At 46.9% G+C, this 17,047-nt stretch overlaps 1 protein-coding gene across 1 annotated transcript in view; it reads left to right on the top strand.

Moving 5' to 3' along the window:
* Nucleotides 1-17,047, top strand: part of si:ch73-374l24.1 (protein kinase C alpha type) — a 242,953-nt gene that overhangs the window by 202,126 nt on the left and 23,780 nt on the right. Inside the window, exons 8-12 of the mRNA XM_036941514.1 lie at nucleotides 463-556; nucleotides 7,722-7,868; nucleotides 8,101-8,274; nucleotides 16,173-16,264; nucleotides 16,521-16,583. Of these exons, the coding sequence (XP_036797409.1) occupies nucleotides 463-556; nucleotides 7,722-7,868; nucleotides 8,101-8,274; nucleotides 16,173-16,264; nucleotides 16,521-16,583 (570 nt within the window). The remainder of the gene's footprint in view (nucleotides 1-462; nucleotides 557-7,721; nucleotides 7,869-8,100; nucleotides 8,275-16,172; nucleotides 16,265-16,520; nucleotides 16,584-17,047) is intronic.

Below are 17,047 nucleotides of genomic sequence, written 5' to 3'. Positions count from 1 at the left end.
GCAGGCATCACTGTAGACGATGACGGTGGTGATGATGATGTGTGTGTTTGGCAGACATTTTAAAGAGGTGTCTCTGTGAGTGTATACAGATGGTCCCTGATGCTTAGTAATGAGGTGTGGTGTGTGTGTCGTGTGTGTCGTGTGTGTGTGTGTTCTGCCAGTGGGGAAATGTGCCAGAATGGTTACACATCAGAGCAGCCAACTGTAAACAGAGATATCCATTCTGCTGGCATTGCAGTATCGAGGCTAGACTTACTATAAACACATTATACATATCAATACAGAGCACTGCCAGCTGCAAAACCTCTATTGAGTATCACTGATGCTTACATTTGTGGTTGGTCCTGGTCCAGTATAGTGAAGTCAACAAAGGTCATTTTTTAAATTGGTTAACCTGATTGATTTATTGATTGATTGATTGATTGACAGATTCTGACAGTGCTGCTCTGGTCCACTCTGCAGGTACAAGATGCTGTGCCAGGAGGAAGGGGAGTACTACAACGTTCCCATCCCTGAGATCGACGACGTCAACATGGAGCTCAGGCATAAGTTTGAGGTGAGGAGAAGAGGATCATGGGATTTGTAGTCCATCGACCACTCACTGGGAAAGACATTAGAGCGTGTGTGCGTGTGAAATTCTAGGAATTACATATTTCTTTATTAGATCTCTGGATGGAATAATAATTGGTTACTGTCACATTGTTGAATAACAATCTTGCCTCCCACCAAGCAGTCTTCTCACTGTCACACACACACACACACACACACACACACACACACACACACACACACACACACACACACACACACACACACATAAATACCTAAACACTCTCCCTTAACAAATTGATTATTTCCTGATTCCAGAGCTCTCTGAGATACTGAGCCACCATGGTGATGTTGTCTGTTCTCTCTCTCCTCTTCAGCTGTGTGATTGAATATTACTCTCTCCTCTTCAGCTGTGTGATTGAATATTACTCTCTCCTCTTCAGCTGTGTGATTGAATATTACTCTCTCCTCTTCAGCTGTGTGATTGAATATTACTCTCTCCTCTTTAGCTGTGTGATTAAATATTACTCTCTCCTCTGCAGCTGTGTGATTGAATATTACTCTCTCCTCTTCAGCTGTGTGATTGAATATTACTCTCTCCTCTTCAGCTGTGTGATTGAATATTACTTGGAATGAATGCTCTCAGAGTACTACTAGCCCCTTTCACATTTCTCTTTTTCTGTCTATTTCCTCCGTCTCTTTAATCCATACAAACTCCTGACACAGTACCACAGGGCAAAACCATATAACCTCCTTTCCTCGCGTAGTCTCCTGTCCTGAAACAGTCTCCTGAGACCTACATGTAGTTGGGTTGTTTTAATTATCATGTCGCTCTATTCAACAGCCTTCACATCCCTCCAAGGCCAGGGTTTTCACAAGTCTGGGTGGGTTGCCTGGGAAACCAAAACATCATCATCAGGGAGAGAGAGAGAGAGAGAGAGAGAGAGAGAGAGAGAGAGAGAGAGAGAGAGAGAGAGAGAGAGAGAGAGAGAGAAAGAGAGATGCCTCTACAGGTGTATAATATCATTAGAATATTGTAGCTCTTGAGCATGGTGTCCGTTGCATATTGTGAGAGATGGTTTTGACATTCTCTGTATGTGCTGATAATGCCATCCTTTATTAAAAATAAGCTGTTAATAATCATGGATATCGAAGCGCTTTAAAGGGGTGGTGGGGACTTACTACCACTGTAGCTTCTCTTTCCTGTCTCTTCTAGGCCTGCCAATTAAACCACTACCTCAAGGTAGCTCTTCTGCCCCCCCACCTCTCCTTTAACCATCCCTCCTTTTCCCACCCTTCTCTATCAGCTCTGCAGTCTCCTCTTGTCTTCTTCCATTGATGTCTCACACCTCTCCTCTGATGGTTTGAGTAGCGCTCAGCTTCTTCAAACCTGATTTACTAACAAAGATGCCAAGTTTGTACAGGTCAGGTCATGTGGTTAGGAGCCATTCCAGGCCTGGTCTGCTATGCAAGAGAAATTCTCACATTTTCACTATTACGTCACACATTGTACACACACACACAGACACACGCATAAACACACACACACAAAAACACACACACAAAAACACACACACAAAAACACACACACAGCGTTGATGTTAGTAAATCTGTGGACCACACAGACCTCTGGAGGGGTCCTCATTCTCACCATCTCAGGCTCAGCAATGCACTGTCATTGCCCAGGAGAGCAACACTACTGCTCCTCATTGGCTAAGACTGACAATGACCCCTCCTTATTGGCCAGTAGTGTGGTCCGCAGCCCACCTTCAATTAGTCCATCACAAGCTAGACTATAGAAGGCTAATAAGTGGTTAAGCATGTGGGCATGTGTATCGTGTTGAACTGTCCTGTACATGCACGCCTTGGTGTGTGCACACACTCTCCTCCACAAGGTGGCAACATTGGATTGGATTCAATTGTATAGGTTTGTGTGTGTGTGTGTGTGTGTGTGTGTGTGTGTGTGTGTGTGTGTGTGTGTGTGTGTGTGTGTGTGTGTGTGTGTGTGTGTGTGTGTGTGTGTGTGTGTGTGTGTGTGTGTGTGCGTGCGTGCGTTAAACTCTATGGTCAAATGCTCTCACAAAATCTATTGTATGTTTCACATTGTCTAACTTCTCATCTACGTTAAGCTTTTTTGTTGTACAAACTAAACTTCAGATTCCAACACATCACCATCATTGGAAAGCATTTAAGTCATCATATCAGCTAACATAAAACTGTAGTAACATAGTAAGTAAGTACTGTAGTGAGTACTTACTTAAAAAGTGCCTTTTTAATGCTTTGCATACATAAAAAAAAGAAAACATTGCACCTTGTGTTTAACTGCCATTCTGATGTTGACCACTAGAGCTAGCTGCTCTTTTTCCTACCAATAGCCACTAGATTGGAAACCGATAACACCGCCTAACACTACCAACCCATTTAGTCAACGTTAATGTCAACACACCTACCTATATTCTCCCTGTAGGTCTAACATGATGACGTTCTGAAGTTCATGCTTGTTGTTGGTGGTGTGTCGGTGCAGTAAAGGGCCGGTCCCTATGCTCTGCTTGCATTAGCCTCTCCTGTCTATAGACTGGTTTAGCGTCTGTCTCTGAGCAATCATACATCAGTCAGCCCACCTTTATTTATTTAAACAGGTAGGCTAGTTGAGAACAAGTTCTCATTTACAACTGCGACCTGGCCAAGATAAAGCAATGCAGTGCGACACAAACAACAACACAGAGTTACACATGGAATAAACAAACATACAGTCAATAACACAATAGAAAAAAAGTCTGTATACAGTGTGTGCAAATGAGGTAAGATAAGGGAGGTAAGGCAAAAAATAGGCCATTACTAGCAAAATAATTACAATTTAGCAATTAAACACTGGAATAATAGATGTGCAGAAGATGAATGTGCAAGTAGAGATACCGGGGTGCGAAGGAGCAAAAAATAAAATAACAGTATGGGGGTGAGGTAGTTGGATGGGCTGTTTATAGATGGGCTATGTACAGGTGCAGTGATCTGTGAGCTGCTCTGACAGCTGGTGCTTAAAGTTAGTGAAGGAGATATGAGTCTCCAGCTTCAGTGATTTTTGCAATTCGTTCCAGTCATTGGCAGCAGAGAACTGGAAGTAAAGGTGGCCAAAGGAGGAATTGGCTTTGGGGGTGACCAGTGAAATATACCTGCTGGAGCGAGTGCTACGGGTGGGTACTGCTATGGTGACCAGTGAGCTGAGGTAAGGCGGGGCTTTACCTAGAAAATACTTATAGATGACCTGGAGCCAGTGGGTGTGGCGACAAATACGAAGCGAGGGCCAGCCAACGAGAGCATACAGGTCGCAGTGGTGGGTAGTATATGGGGCTTTGGTGACAAAACAGATGGCACTGTGATAGACTGCATCCAATATGCTGAGTAGAGTGTTGGAGGCTATTTTGTAAATTACATCGCCAAAGTCAAGGATCGATAGGATAGTCAGTTTTACGAGGGTATGTTTGGCAGCATGAGTGAAGGATGCTTCGTTACGAAATAATAAGCTGATTCTAGATTTAATTTTTGGATTTGGATTGGAGATGCTTAATGTGAGTCTGGAAGGAGAGTTTACAGTCTAACCAGACACCTAGGTATTTGTAGATGTCCACATATTCTAAGTCAGAACCGTCCAGTGTAGTGATGCTGGACGGGCGCGCAGGTGTTGGTAGCGATCAGTTGAAGAGCATGCATTTAGTTTTACTTGCATTTAAGAGCAGTTGGAGGCCACGGAAGGAGTGTTGCATGGCGTTGAAGCTCGTCTGGAGGTTAGTTAACACAGTGCCCAAAGAAGGGCCAGAAGTATACAGAATGGTATCGTCTGCGTAGAGGTGGATCAGAGAATCACTAACAGCAAGAGCGACATCATTGATGTATACAGAGAAAAGAGTCGGCCCGAGAATTAAACCCTGTGGCACCCCCATAGAGACTGCCAGAGGTGCAGAAAACAGGCCCTCCGATTTGACACACTGAACTCAGTCTGAGAATTAGTTGGTGAATCAGGCGAGGCAGTCATTTGAATAACCAAGGCTGTTGAGTCTGCCAATAAGAATGTTGTTGATTGACAGAGTCGAAAGCCTTGGCCAAGTCGATGAATACAGCTGTACAGTATTGTCTCTTATTGATGGAGGTTATGATATCGTTTATGACCCTGAGCGTGGCTGAGGTGCACCCATGACCAGCTCTGAAACCAGATTGCATAGCGGAGAGGGTGTGTTGGGATTCGAAATGGTCGGTGATCTCTTTGTTAACTTGGCTTTCGAAGACCTTGGAAGGCAGGGTAGGATAGATATAGGTCTGTAGCAGTTTGGGTCTAGAAGAGGGGGATGACCGCAGCAGCTTTTCAATCTTTGGAGATCTCAGACAATAAGAAAGAGAGGTTGAACAGGCTAGAAATAGGGGTTGTAACAATTTTGTCTAATCATTTTAGAAGGGAGGGTCCAGATTGTCTAGTTTTGCTGATTTGTAGGGGTCCAGATGTTGACCAGGGTAGGGGTGGCCAGGTGGAAAGCAAGGCCAGCTGTAGAAAAATGCTTATTGAAATTCTCAATTATCGTGGATTTATCGGTGGTGACAGTGTTTCCTAGCCTCAGTGCAGTGGGCAGCTGAGAGGAGGTGCTCTTATTCTCCATGAACTTTACAGTGTCCCATAACTTTTTGGAGTTTGTGCTACAGGATGCAAATTTCTGTTTGAAAAAGCTAGCCATTGCTTTCCTAACTGCCTGTGTATATTGGGGGGCTATTCGATGCTAATGCAGTATGCTACAGAATGTTTTTGTGCTGGTCAAGGGCAGTCAGGTCTGGAGTGATCCACGGGCTATATCTGTTCCTGGTCCTACATTTTTTGAATGGGACATGCTTATTTAAGATTGTGAGGAAAGCACTTTTAAAGAATAACCAGGCATCTTCTACTGACGGAATGAGGTCAATATCCTTCCAGGATACCCGGGCCAGGTCGATTAGAAAGGCCTGCTTGCTGAAGTGTTTAAGGGAGCGTTTGACAGTGATGAGGGGTGGTCATTTGACCGCAGACCCATTACAGACGCAAGCAATGAGGCAGTGATCGCTGAGATCCTGTTTGAAGACAGCAGAGGTGTATTTGGAGGGCAGGTTGGTTAGGATGATATCTGTGAGGGTGCCTGTGTTTACGGATTTGGGTGGGTTCTGGTGGGTTCATTGATAATTTGTGTGAGATTGAGGTACATCAAGCTTAGATTGTAGCATGGCCGGGGTGTTAAGCATGTCCCAGTTTAGGTCAAATAACAGCACGAGCTCTGAAGATAGATGGGGGACAATCAATTCACATATGGTGTCCAGGGCACAGCTGGGGGCAGAAGGTGGTCTATAGCAAGCGGCAACGGTTGGCCTTCATCAGAGTGTCAAGAGTCTTTCCCTGGTGTCCAGAGACAAATTTCAACAAATTAAAAATACCTAGTTATCGAAAAGACAAAGTCAACCGGTCCTTAAAAAATTGCAGTTCATTTTGTCAAATCGTGTTTGTATTTTTCATCAGGTGTGCATTCATCACCAGAATCATAATAGAATCAGGACCGTGATAGCGAGTCTGGTCCAAGGCTTCAGTTCTTTCTGAAATGCAATCATAGACAGGTAGTTGGCCTGGCAACAGTTGTCTCTCTGCTGGGTGTTAGTTTCCTTTTTCTCTTGTTATCTGAAAGAAACAGACAGCGGTTGGAGCTGCAGTGGTGGCCGGTGAGCTCTAATTGCCCTCTGTGTTGGGGACATGGCAGTCCAATCATTGTCACAAAGGGGAACAGAGACACCCCTACTGACCCACACCCATGCCCTCACAATAATGCCAAATACTACTCTGGATAACTGTCAATCAAAGGGCAACAAATATATTTTTTTATGCTCCAATCAGTCGATATGAAACATCAAAACATCTGAATTGTTCTGTTATTACAACTTTTAGTTATCAAATCTTTATGTTGTCTTGGTGTTTCTGCATTCATTTTCTGAATAAGTTTGTGTTGTTTGGGATATAAATTGTTTCTGAAGCTCTATAGGAACTTGTTATTACCACCTCCCTACTAGCTATGAAGTAGCTTCATCATGGGTCCATTCTGAATCCTTGAAAATATGTAGATCTTAAAAGCTGTAAGCCTATCGTCAAAGGATAGAGCATGGTAGCAGTCTATTACCATGGCATCTATCCCAGTGTTAAAGCTACCATAAAGCAGACAGATGAGTGGGAATAGTGTTTGTGACTACCTGACTGTTATGGAACTCCCACAAGTCCCAGAGGACCAGACTATACTTTCTGACTGACTCTCTGTCAGTCTCATAGGCAGGAGACACTTAAAGGGGCAATCTGCTATTTAAACAACACAAAAGTGGACACCCCTCTGCTTTTTTGGGTAAACACCTGAGGTATAGGGTTAGGGAAATGTATTGACAGAGCAATCGATGCAAGAACTGACCATCCATCTGATCAAAATTACAGTTTTAACTATTTTGAAGCTATACAGTGTTTGTTTACAATTACATTGTTTACAAACAATGGAGTAAAACAATCTTCTATTTTGGGTTCTGATGACAGTTGAACTACTCTCATGAGGCATTTCCAAGTTATATTCTTGACGAATCAATGGATATATATAATTCATTTAAAAGTCCCAAAATGGATGTAGCAATCGCAGATTGCCCCTTTAATGCTTGGTCTCAACTCTGTTCCACACCAATAGACACTGGATGAAAGGCAGCTGAGCACTGGGTTTCATTTGATGCTGTCAGAATCAGAAGAGTAGGATTTCATCATGTTGGTTGTTCGAAAGAAAGAATCTGGATGCATCCCAAATAGCCCCCTGTTCCCTTTATAGTGCACTACTTTAGATTAGAGGCCTATGGGTGCCACTCTCCCTTAAGGACAGATCATTTACTTGGCAGGCTGCATCAAGCACCTCATGACATTTTTGTTATTTTGTTTGTTGGATGTTGAGTCATGTCTGTGGAGCATGTAGTATGAATTGTAATATGTGGGGTTAATAAAATACGGTGTAACAAGTTTGTGTTTGTGTGTGTGTGTGTGCGTGCGTGCGATGTGTGTGTGTGTGTGTGTGTGCGTGCGTGCGTACGTGCGATGTGTGTGTGTGTGTGTGCATGCGTACGTATCTGCGTATGTGTGTTTTGCGACGTAGAAAGCCAAGCTGGGCCATGGGAAGAAAGTGATTACGCCAGCGGACCACAGACGGTTCAGCTCGGACCGCACCGTGCCCGGAATGGACCGTGTCCGACTCAGTGACTTCAACTTTCTGGCTCTGCTGGGGAAGGGCAGCTTTGGCAAGGTAAGAGAAGAGGCTGGGAATGTAACATGTGAATAGTTGAATTCATTAGAGGTTGAGGCATCAAGCTGGACCAGCAGAACCAATGGCAGGGATCATTTTTGACATATTCGGTAGACTACTTTTGAGGTGTGAAAACATCTGACAAACTTATATTTTTGGAATGTAATGTCCCTTTAAGGTTAGGGTTAGGGCTAGTGGTGTAAATCCTTTAACCCCAGGTGTCCCTGTGTAGGTGATGCTGGCAGAGATGAAGTCCACAGAGGAGCTGTACGCCGTCAAGATCCTGAAGAAGGACGTGGTGATCCAGGATGATGATGTGGAGTGTACCATGGTGGAGAAGAGAGTCCTGGCCCAGAGAGACAAACCACCGTTCCTCACTGCACTCCACTCCTGCTTTCAGACTGTGGTAGGTACTGTACACACACATGCACACATGGGCATACATACATGGACTTACACATATACGCACACACACACACACACACACACACACACACACACACACACACACAGGGGATTCCCAGTGGGACTAGGGGGTTCAGGGGTCATGCTGCAGCTGAATAATAGAGGAGGCCTCGTCAGTGTGTTCTCATCACTCTTTCATGAACCTCTCACTGAGAAGAAACAGACAGAGCCCTTGACGACGCATCTACTGTAACGGTCTTCTAGGTGTGAAGGAGAGTCGGACCAAAATGCGGCGTGTAGATTGCGATCCATGTTTATTGTGACTATAGCAACATGAATCCAAATACAAACAGTGCAAAATAATAAACGTAATGAAAACCGAAACAGCCTAAACTGGTGCAAACTAACACTAAGGACAATCACCCACAAACACACAGTGAAACCCAGGCTACCTAAATATGGTTCCCAATCAGAGACAATGACTAACACCTGCCTCTGATTGAGAACCATATCAGGCCGGACATAGAAATAGACAAACAAGACATCCAACATAGAATGCCCACCCAGTTCACGTCCTGACCAACACTAAAACAAGGAAAACACACACGAACGATGGTCAGAACGTGACAGTACCCCCCCTCCAAGGTGCGGACTCCGGACGCACAACTTAAACCTATGGGGGAGGGTGTGGGTGGGCATCTGTCCGCGGTGGCGGCTCTGGCGCTGGACGTGGACCCCACTCCATAACAGTTTTAGTCCACCTCCTTAGCGTCCCTAGATAGGTGACCCTTCTTAATGACAGCTCGGGACAGAGGGTCAGCTCGAGACAGAGGGACAGCTCGGGACAGAAGTAGCTCGGGACTGATGGGTAGCACAGCACTGAGAGGAAGCTCAGGCAGGTAGTTAGATCCGGCAGATCCTGGCTGGCTGGCGGTTCTGGCAGATCCTGGCTGACTGGCAGATCTGGAAGAGTCTGGCTGACTGGCAGATCTGGAAGAGTCTGGTCGACTGGCAGATCTGGAAGAGTCTGGTCGACTGGCAGATCTGGAAGAGTCTGGTCGACTGGCAGATCTGGAAGAGTCTGGTCGACTGGCAGATCTGGAAGAGTCTGGTCGACTGGCAGATCTGGAAGAGTCTGGTCGACTGGCAGATCTGGAAGAGTCTGGTCGACTGGCAGATCTGGCTGCTCCATGCTGACTGGCAGCACTGGCTGCTCCATGCTGACTGGCGGCCCTGGCTGCTCCATGCTGACTGGCGGCCCTGGCTGCTCCATGCTGACTGGCGACCCTGGCTGCTCCATGCTAACTGGCAGCTCTGGCGGCTCCTTGCAGACTGGCGGCACTGGCGGCGCTGGGCAGACGGGCGGCGCTGGCGGCGCTGGGCAGACGGGCGGCGCTGGCGGCGCTGGGCAGACGGGCGGCGCTGGCGGCGCTGGGCAGACGGGCGGCACTGGCGGCGCTGGGCAGACGGGCGGCACTGGCGGCGCTGGGCAGACGGGCGGCACTGGCGGCGCTGGGCAGACGGGCGGCACTGGCAGCGCTGGGCAGATGGGCGGCACTGGCGGCGTTGGGCAGACGGGAAGCTCCGATGGCGCCGGGCAGACGGGAAGCTCCGGCAGAGGCGCCGGGCAGACGGGAAGCTCCGGCAGAGGCGCCGGACAGGCGGGAGGCTCCGGCAGAGGCGCCGGACAGGCGGGAGGCTCCGGCAGAGGCGCCGGACAGGCGGGAGGCTCCGGCAGAGGCGCCGGACAGGCGGGAGGCTCCGGCAGAGGCGCCGGACAGGCGGGAGGCTCCGGCAGCGCTGGAGAGAAGGAAGGCTCTGGACGGATGGGCCGGAGAGACAGCCTGGTACGGGGAGCTGCCACCGGAGGGCTGGGGTGTGGAGGTGGTGACGGATAGACCGGGCCGTGCAGGCGCACTGGAGCTCTTGAGCACCGAGCCTGCCCAACCTTACCCGGTTGAATGGTCCCGGTCGCCCTGCCAGTGCGGCGAGGTGGAATAGCCCGCACTGGGCTATGCAGGCGAACCGGGGACACCGTGCGCAAGGCTGGTGCCATGTAAGCCGGCCCAAGGAGACGCACTGGAGACCAGATGCGTAGAGCCGGCTTCATGGCACTTGGCTCGATGCCCACTCTAGCCCGGCCGATACGCGGAGCTGGAATGTACCGCACCGGGCTGTGCACCCGCACTGGGGACACCGTGCGCTCCACAGCATAACACGGTGCCTGCCCGGTCTCTCTAGCCCCCCGGTAACCACAGGAAGTTGGCTCAGGTCTCCTACCTGGCGTAGCCATACTCCCTGTTAGCCCCCCCCCAAGAAATTTTTGGGGCTGACTCCCGGGCTTCCATCCACGACGCCGCGCTGCCTCCTCGTACCAGCGCCTCTCCGCTTTCGCCGCCTCCCGTTCTTCCTTGGGACGGCGATATTCTCCTGGCTGAGCCCAAGGTCCTTTACCGTCTAATTCGTCCTCCCATGACGCTCTCTCCCACTGCGGCTGCTGCTGCTCCTGCTGCCTCTGTTCCTTCTTCGGCTGCACCTTGGTGCGGCTATACTCCCCTGGTTTAGCCCAGGGTCCTCTCCCGTCGAGGATTTCCTCCCATGTCCAGAAATCCTTACAACGTAACTCCTCTTTTTGCTGCTGCTGCTGCCTGTTGACACGCCGCTTGGTCCGTTGGTGGTGGGTGATTCTGTAACGGTCTTCTAGGTGTGAAGGAGAGTCGGACCAAAATGCGGCGTGTAGATTGCGATCCATGTTTATTGTGACTATAGCAACATGAATCCAAATACAAACAGTGCAAAATAATAAACGTAATGAAAACCGAAACAGCCTAAACTGGTGCAAACTAACACTAAGGACAATCACCCACAAACACACAGTGAAACCCAGGCTACCTAAATATGGTTCCCAATCAGAGACAATGACTAACACCTGCCTCTGATTGAGAACCATATCAGGCCGGACATAGAAATAGACAAACAAGACATCCAACATAGAATGCCCACCCAGTTCACGTCCTGACCAACACTAAAACAAGGAAAACACACACGAACGATGGTCAGAACGTGACATCTACACACACTCCTGTAGAGCACGGGCTTGTGTGTGAAGTCCTCACAAGGATGAGAAACAGACAGAGCCCTTGACGACGCATCTACACACACTCCTGTAGAGCACGGGCTTGTGTGTGAAGTCCTCACAAGGATAAGAAACAGACAGAGCCCTTGATGACGCATCTACACACACTCCTGTAGAGCACGGGCTTGTGTGTGAAGTCCTCACAAGGATAAGAAAACAAAGACAGTTCTGCCAAGTGAAGACATTTTGCCTGTCCCCACAAGGAACATTACTATTTTAGGCTTAGGGGTGGGTTTAGGTTTAGGGTTAGAATTAGGGTTAGGGTTAGAATTAGGGTTAGGTTAAGGGTACAGTTTAGGGTTAAGGTTGGGGTTTTGGATTAGGGTTATGGTTCGGGTTAGGTTAAGGTTTAGGGAAAACAGGATTTTGAATGGGAATCAATCGTTTGGTCCCCACAAGGATAGTAAAACAAATGTGTGTATTTAATGTGTGTATGTTTCTTTTGTGTCATTGTCTTTGTGCGTGTACACGGCACACACTGCTTCAACACAGTGGCCAGTGAGTTGAGTGAGTTGAACCTCTCCAAACAACCCCATCATATAGATCTACAGAGCAGAGGGAGCAGAGAGAGAAGAGAGGCCTTTGTCTTCAATCAGCCCTGTGGAGAGTCCTGCTCCAGCCTCTCTGTCTGACTGACAGATGACGTATAAGGCCTTTCATAAAACAATAAAACACTCAGGTCTGAAGGTTACACCTGACACCTGCTGGGCTTTCATACACTTCAGGGATGGATTATGGGACTGTTGGTCTTCTATGTTGTGTACATCAGCAGGGTACTGATGAGGGTACAAACCTACTGTGTTTTGTTTCCTCCGTTGACGTCTGTCAGCTTTCTATTTCTGTGGTTCAGGTAGTACAGGTATTAATAGGAGGCTGTGGTTCAGGTAGTACAGGTATTAATAGGAGGCTGTAGGTCAGGTAGTACAGGTATTAATAGGAGGCTGTGGGTCAGGTAGTACAGGTATTAATAGGAGGCTGTGGGTCAGGTAGTACAGGTATTAATAGGAGGCTGTAGGTCAGGTAGTACAGGTATTAATAGGCTGTGGGTCAGGTAGTACAGGTATTAATAGGAGGCTGTAGGTCAGGTAGTACAGGTATTAATAGGAGGCTGTGGTTCAGGTAGTACAGGTATTAATAGGAGGCTGTGGGTCAGGTAGTACAGGTATTAATAGGAGGCTGTAGGTCAGGTAGTACAGGTATTAATAGGAGGCTGTAGGTCAGGTAGTACAGGTATTAATAGGAGGCTGTGGTTCAGGTAGTACAGGTATTAATAGGAGGCTGTGGTTCAGGTAGTACAGGTATTAATAGGAGGCTGTAGGTCAGGTAGTACATGTATTAATAGGAGGCTGTGGGTCAGGTAGTACAGGTATTAATAGGAGGCTGTGGGTCAGGTAGTACAGGTATTAATGGGAGGCTGTGGGTCAGGTAGTACAGGTATTAATGGGAGGCTGTGGGTCAGGTAGTACAGGTATTAATAGGAGGCTGTGGGTCAGGTAGTACAGGTATTAATAGGCTGTGGGTCAGGTAGTACAGGTATTAATAGGAAGCTGTGGTTCAGGTAGTACAGGTATTAATAGGAGGCTGTGGGTCAGGTAGTACAGGTATTAATAGGAGGCTGTAGGTCAGGTAGTACAGGTATTAATAGGAGGCTGTAGGTCAGGTAGTACAGGTATTAATAGGAGGCTGTGGTTCAGGTAGTACAGGTATTAATAGGCTGTAGGTCAGGTAGTACAGGTATTAATAGGAGGCTGTAGGTCAGGTAGTACAGGTATTAATAGGCTGTAGGTCAGGTAGTACAGGTATTAATAGGAGGCTGTGGTTCAGGTAGTACAGGTATTAATAGGAGGCTGTGGGTCAGGTAGTACAGGTATTAATAGGAGGCTGTGGGTCAGGTAGTACAGGTATTAATAGGAGGCTGTGGTTCAGGTAGTACAGGTATTAATAGGAGGCTGTGGGTCACGTAGTACAGGTATTAATAGGAGGCTGTGGGTCACGTAGTACAGGTATTAATAGGAGGCTGTGGGTCAGGTAGTACAGGTATTAATAGGAGGCTGTGGGTCAGGTAGTACAGGTATTAATAGGAGGCTGTAGGTCAGGTAGTACAGGTATTAATAGGAGGCTGTGGTTCAGGTAGTACAGGTATTAATAGGAGGCTGTGGTTCAGGTAGTACAGGTATTAATAGGCTGTAGGTCAGGTAGTACAGGTATTAATAGGCTGTAGGTCAGGTAGTACAGGTATTAATAGGAAGCTGTGGTTCAGGTAGTACAGGTATTAATAGGAGGCTGTGGTTCAGGTAGTACAGGTATTAATAGGCTGTAGGTCAGGTAGTACAGGTATTAATAGGCTGTAGGTCAGGTAGTACAGGTATTAATAGGAAGCTGTGGTTCAGGTAGTACAGGTATTAATAGGCTGTAGGTCAGGTAGTACAGGTATTAATAGGCTGTAGGTCAGGTAGTACAGGTATTAATAGGAAGCTGTGGTTCAGGTAGTACAGGTATTAATAGGAGGCTGTAGGTCAGGTAGTACAGGTATTAATAGGCTGTAGGTCAGGTAGTACAGGTATTAATAGGCTGTAGGTCAGGTAGTACAGGTATTAATAGGCTGTAGGTCAGGTAGTACAGGTATTAATAGGCTGTAGGTCAGGTAGTACAGGTATTAATAGGAAGCTGTGGTTCAGGTAGTACAGGTATTAATAGGCTGTAGGTCAGGTAGTACAGGTATTAATAGGCTGTAGGTCAGGTAGTACAGGTATTAATAGGAAGCTGTGGTTCAGGTAGTACAGGTATTAATAGGAGGCTGTAGGTCAGGTAGTACAGGTATTAATAGGCTGTAGGTCAGGTAGTACAGGTATTAATAGGCTGTAGGTCAGGTAGTACAGGTATTAATAGGCTGTGGGTCAGGTAGTACAGGTATTAATAGGAGGCTGTGGGTCAGGTAGTACAGGTATTAATAGGAGGCTGTGGGTCACGTAGTACAGGTATTAATAGGAGGCTGTAGTTCAGGTAGTACAGGTATTAATAGGAGGCTGTAGGTCAGGTAGTACAGGTATTAATAGGAGGCTGTAGTTCAGGTAGTACAGGTATTAATAGGAGGCTGTAGGTCAGGTAGTACAGGTATTAATAGGAGGCTGTAGTTCAGGTAGTACAGGTATTAATAGGAGGCTGTAGGTCAGGTAGTACAGGTATTAATAGGCTGTAGGTCAGGTAGTACAGGTATTAATAGGCTGTAGGTCAGGTAGTACAGGTATTAATAGGAGGCTGTAGGTCAGGTAGTACAGGTATTAATAGGCTGTAGGTCAGGTAGTACAGGTATTAATAGGAGGCTGTAGGTCAGGTAGTACAGGTATTAATAGGCTGTGGGTCAGGTAGTACAGGTATTAATAGGAGGCTGTGGGTCAGGTAGTACAGGTATTAATAGGAGGCTGTGGGTCAGGTAGTACAGGTATTAATAGGAGGCTGTAGGTCAGGTAGTACAGGTATTAATAGGAGGCTGTGGGTCAGGTAGTACAGGTATTAATAGGAGGCTGTGGTTCAGGTAGTACAGGTATTAATAGGAGGCTGTGGTTCAGGTAGTACAGGTATTAATAGGAGGCTGTGGGTCACGTAGTACAGGTATTAATAGGAGGCTGTAGGTCAGGTAGTACAGGTATTAATAGGAGGCTGTAGGTCAGGTAGTACAGGTATTAATAGGAGGCTGTGGTTCAGGTAGTACAGGTATTAATAGGAGGCTGTGGTTCAGGTAGTACAGGTATTAATAGGAGGCTGTGGGTCAGGTAGTACAGGTATTAATAGGAGGCTGTGGGTCAGGTAGTACAGGTATTAATAGGCTGTAGGTCAGGTAGTACAGGTATTAATAGGAGGCTGTGGGTCAGGTAGTACAGGTATTAATAGGAGGCTGTAGTTCAGGTAGTACAGGTATTAATAGGAGGCTGTGGGTCAGGTAGTACAGGTATTAATAGGAGGCTGTGGGTCAGGTAGTACAGGTATTAATAGGAGGCTGTAGGTCAGGTAGTACAGGTATTAATAGGCTGTGGGTCAGGTAGTACAGGTATTAATAGGAGGCTGTGGGTCAGGTAGTACAGGTATTAATAGGCTGTGGGTCAGGTAGTACAGGTATTAATAGGAGGCTGTGGTTCAGGTAGTACAGGTATTAATAGGAGGCTGTGGGTCAGGTAGTACAGGTATTAATAGGAGGCTGTAGGTCAGGTAGTACAGGTATTAATAGGAGGCTGTGGGTCAGGTAGTACAGGTATTAATAGGAGGCTGTAGGTCAGGTAGTACAGGTATTAATAGGAGGCTGTGGTTCAGGTAGTACAGGTATTAATAGGAGGCTGTGGGTCAGGTAGTACAGGTATTAATAGGAGGCTGTGGTTCAGGTAGTACAGGTATTAATAGGAGGCTGTGGGTCAGGTAGTACAGGTATTAATAGGAGGCTGTGGGTCAGGCAGTACAGGTATTAATAGGAAGCTGTGGTTCAGGTAGTACAGGTATTAATAGGAGGCTGTGGGTCAGGTAGTACAGGTATTAATAGGAGGCTGTGGGTCAGGTAGTACAGGTATTAATAGGAGGCTGTGGTTCAGGTAGTACAGGTATTAATAGGAGGCTGTGGGTCAGGTAGTACAGGTATTAATAGGAGGCTGTAGGTCAGGTAGTACAGAGGTGTTCTATAAACACAACATCCTGCCTTTCAGCTTTTGTGAAGGCTTGTTTGATGTTGATGACTCTCTCTCTCTCCCTCGCTCCATCTCTGTCATCTCTCCTAGGATCGTCTGTACTTTGTGATGGAGTATATTAACGGAGGGGACCTCATGTACCACATTCAGCGTGTGGGCAAGTTCAAGGAGCCACAGGCAGTGTAAGTTACAGTCTGTTGTCACTGGCTATATATCAACAGCCATACATATAGACCTAGCTCACCTATAAGACAGTTTAAAGTCAATAGTGCACAGCATCTATATCCTCAAAGTCAGCTCTCTGTAAATGGATGTACTGTATTATCAACCTGGTATTATACCTTTCTGTAACATCTACTGTTTTGAAAAATCATCACACTTTTCACATATCTACATGCTTTTCCATGTTTCTAAGTGATCATGTTGTTGCCATTGTAGGTTCTATGCTGCAGAGATCGCTGTGGGCCTGTTCTTCCTGCACAGAAAGGGTGTTGTATACAGGTGGGTGTGAAAGTCTCCCTGGAACCATATTCATCTCTACACTAGTTTGGGGGTGTTACGGTGCGTGAATGAGGACCCAAAAGCGAATTAACGTAAACAGAGCTTCTTTAATGACAAAACATAGGTAGGCTCAGATGGACCGGCAGATTCCGACAGGACAGGACAAGGTTGCAGCAAACATGACGATAGTCTGGTTCAGGCATGAATAACACAAACAAGAATCCGACAAAGACAGGAGCAAAAACAGAGAGAGATATAGAGGACTAATCAGAGGGAAAAAGGGAACAGGTGGGAAAAGGGGTGACGAGGTAGTTAGGAGGAGACAAGGAACAGCTGGGGGAAAGAGGGGGAGAAAAGGTAACCTAATAACGACCAGCAGAGGGAGACAGGGTGAAGGGAAAGGACAGAAACAAGACACAACATGACAATACATGACAGTACCCCCCCACTCACCGAGCGCCTCC

The sequence above is a fragment of the Oncorhynchus mykiss genome, chromosome 13 (genome assembly GCF_013265735.2).
Source record: "Oncorhynchus mykiss isolate Arlee chromosome 13, USDA_OmykA_1.1, whole genome shotgun sequence".
Classification (NCBI taxonomy): domain Eukaryota; kingdom Metazoa; phylum Chordata; class Actinopteri; order Salmoniformes; family Salmonidae; genus Oncorhynchus; species Oncorhynchus mykiss.
The sequence above is the reverse complement of the archived record's forward strand: the minus strand, read 5'-3'. Positions and strand labels throughout refer to the sequence as shown.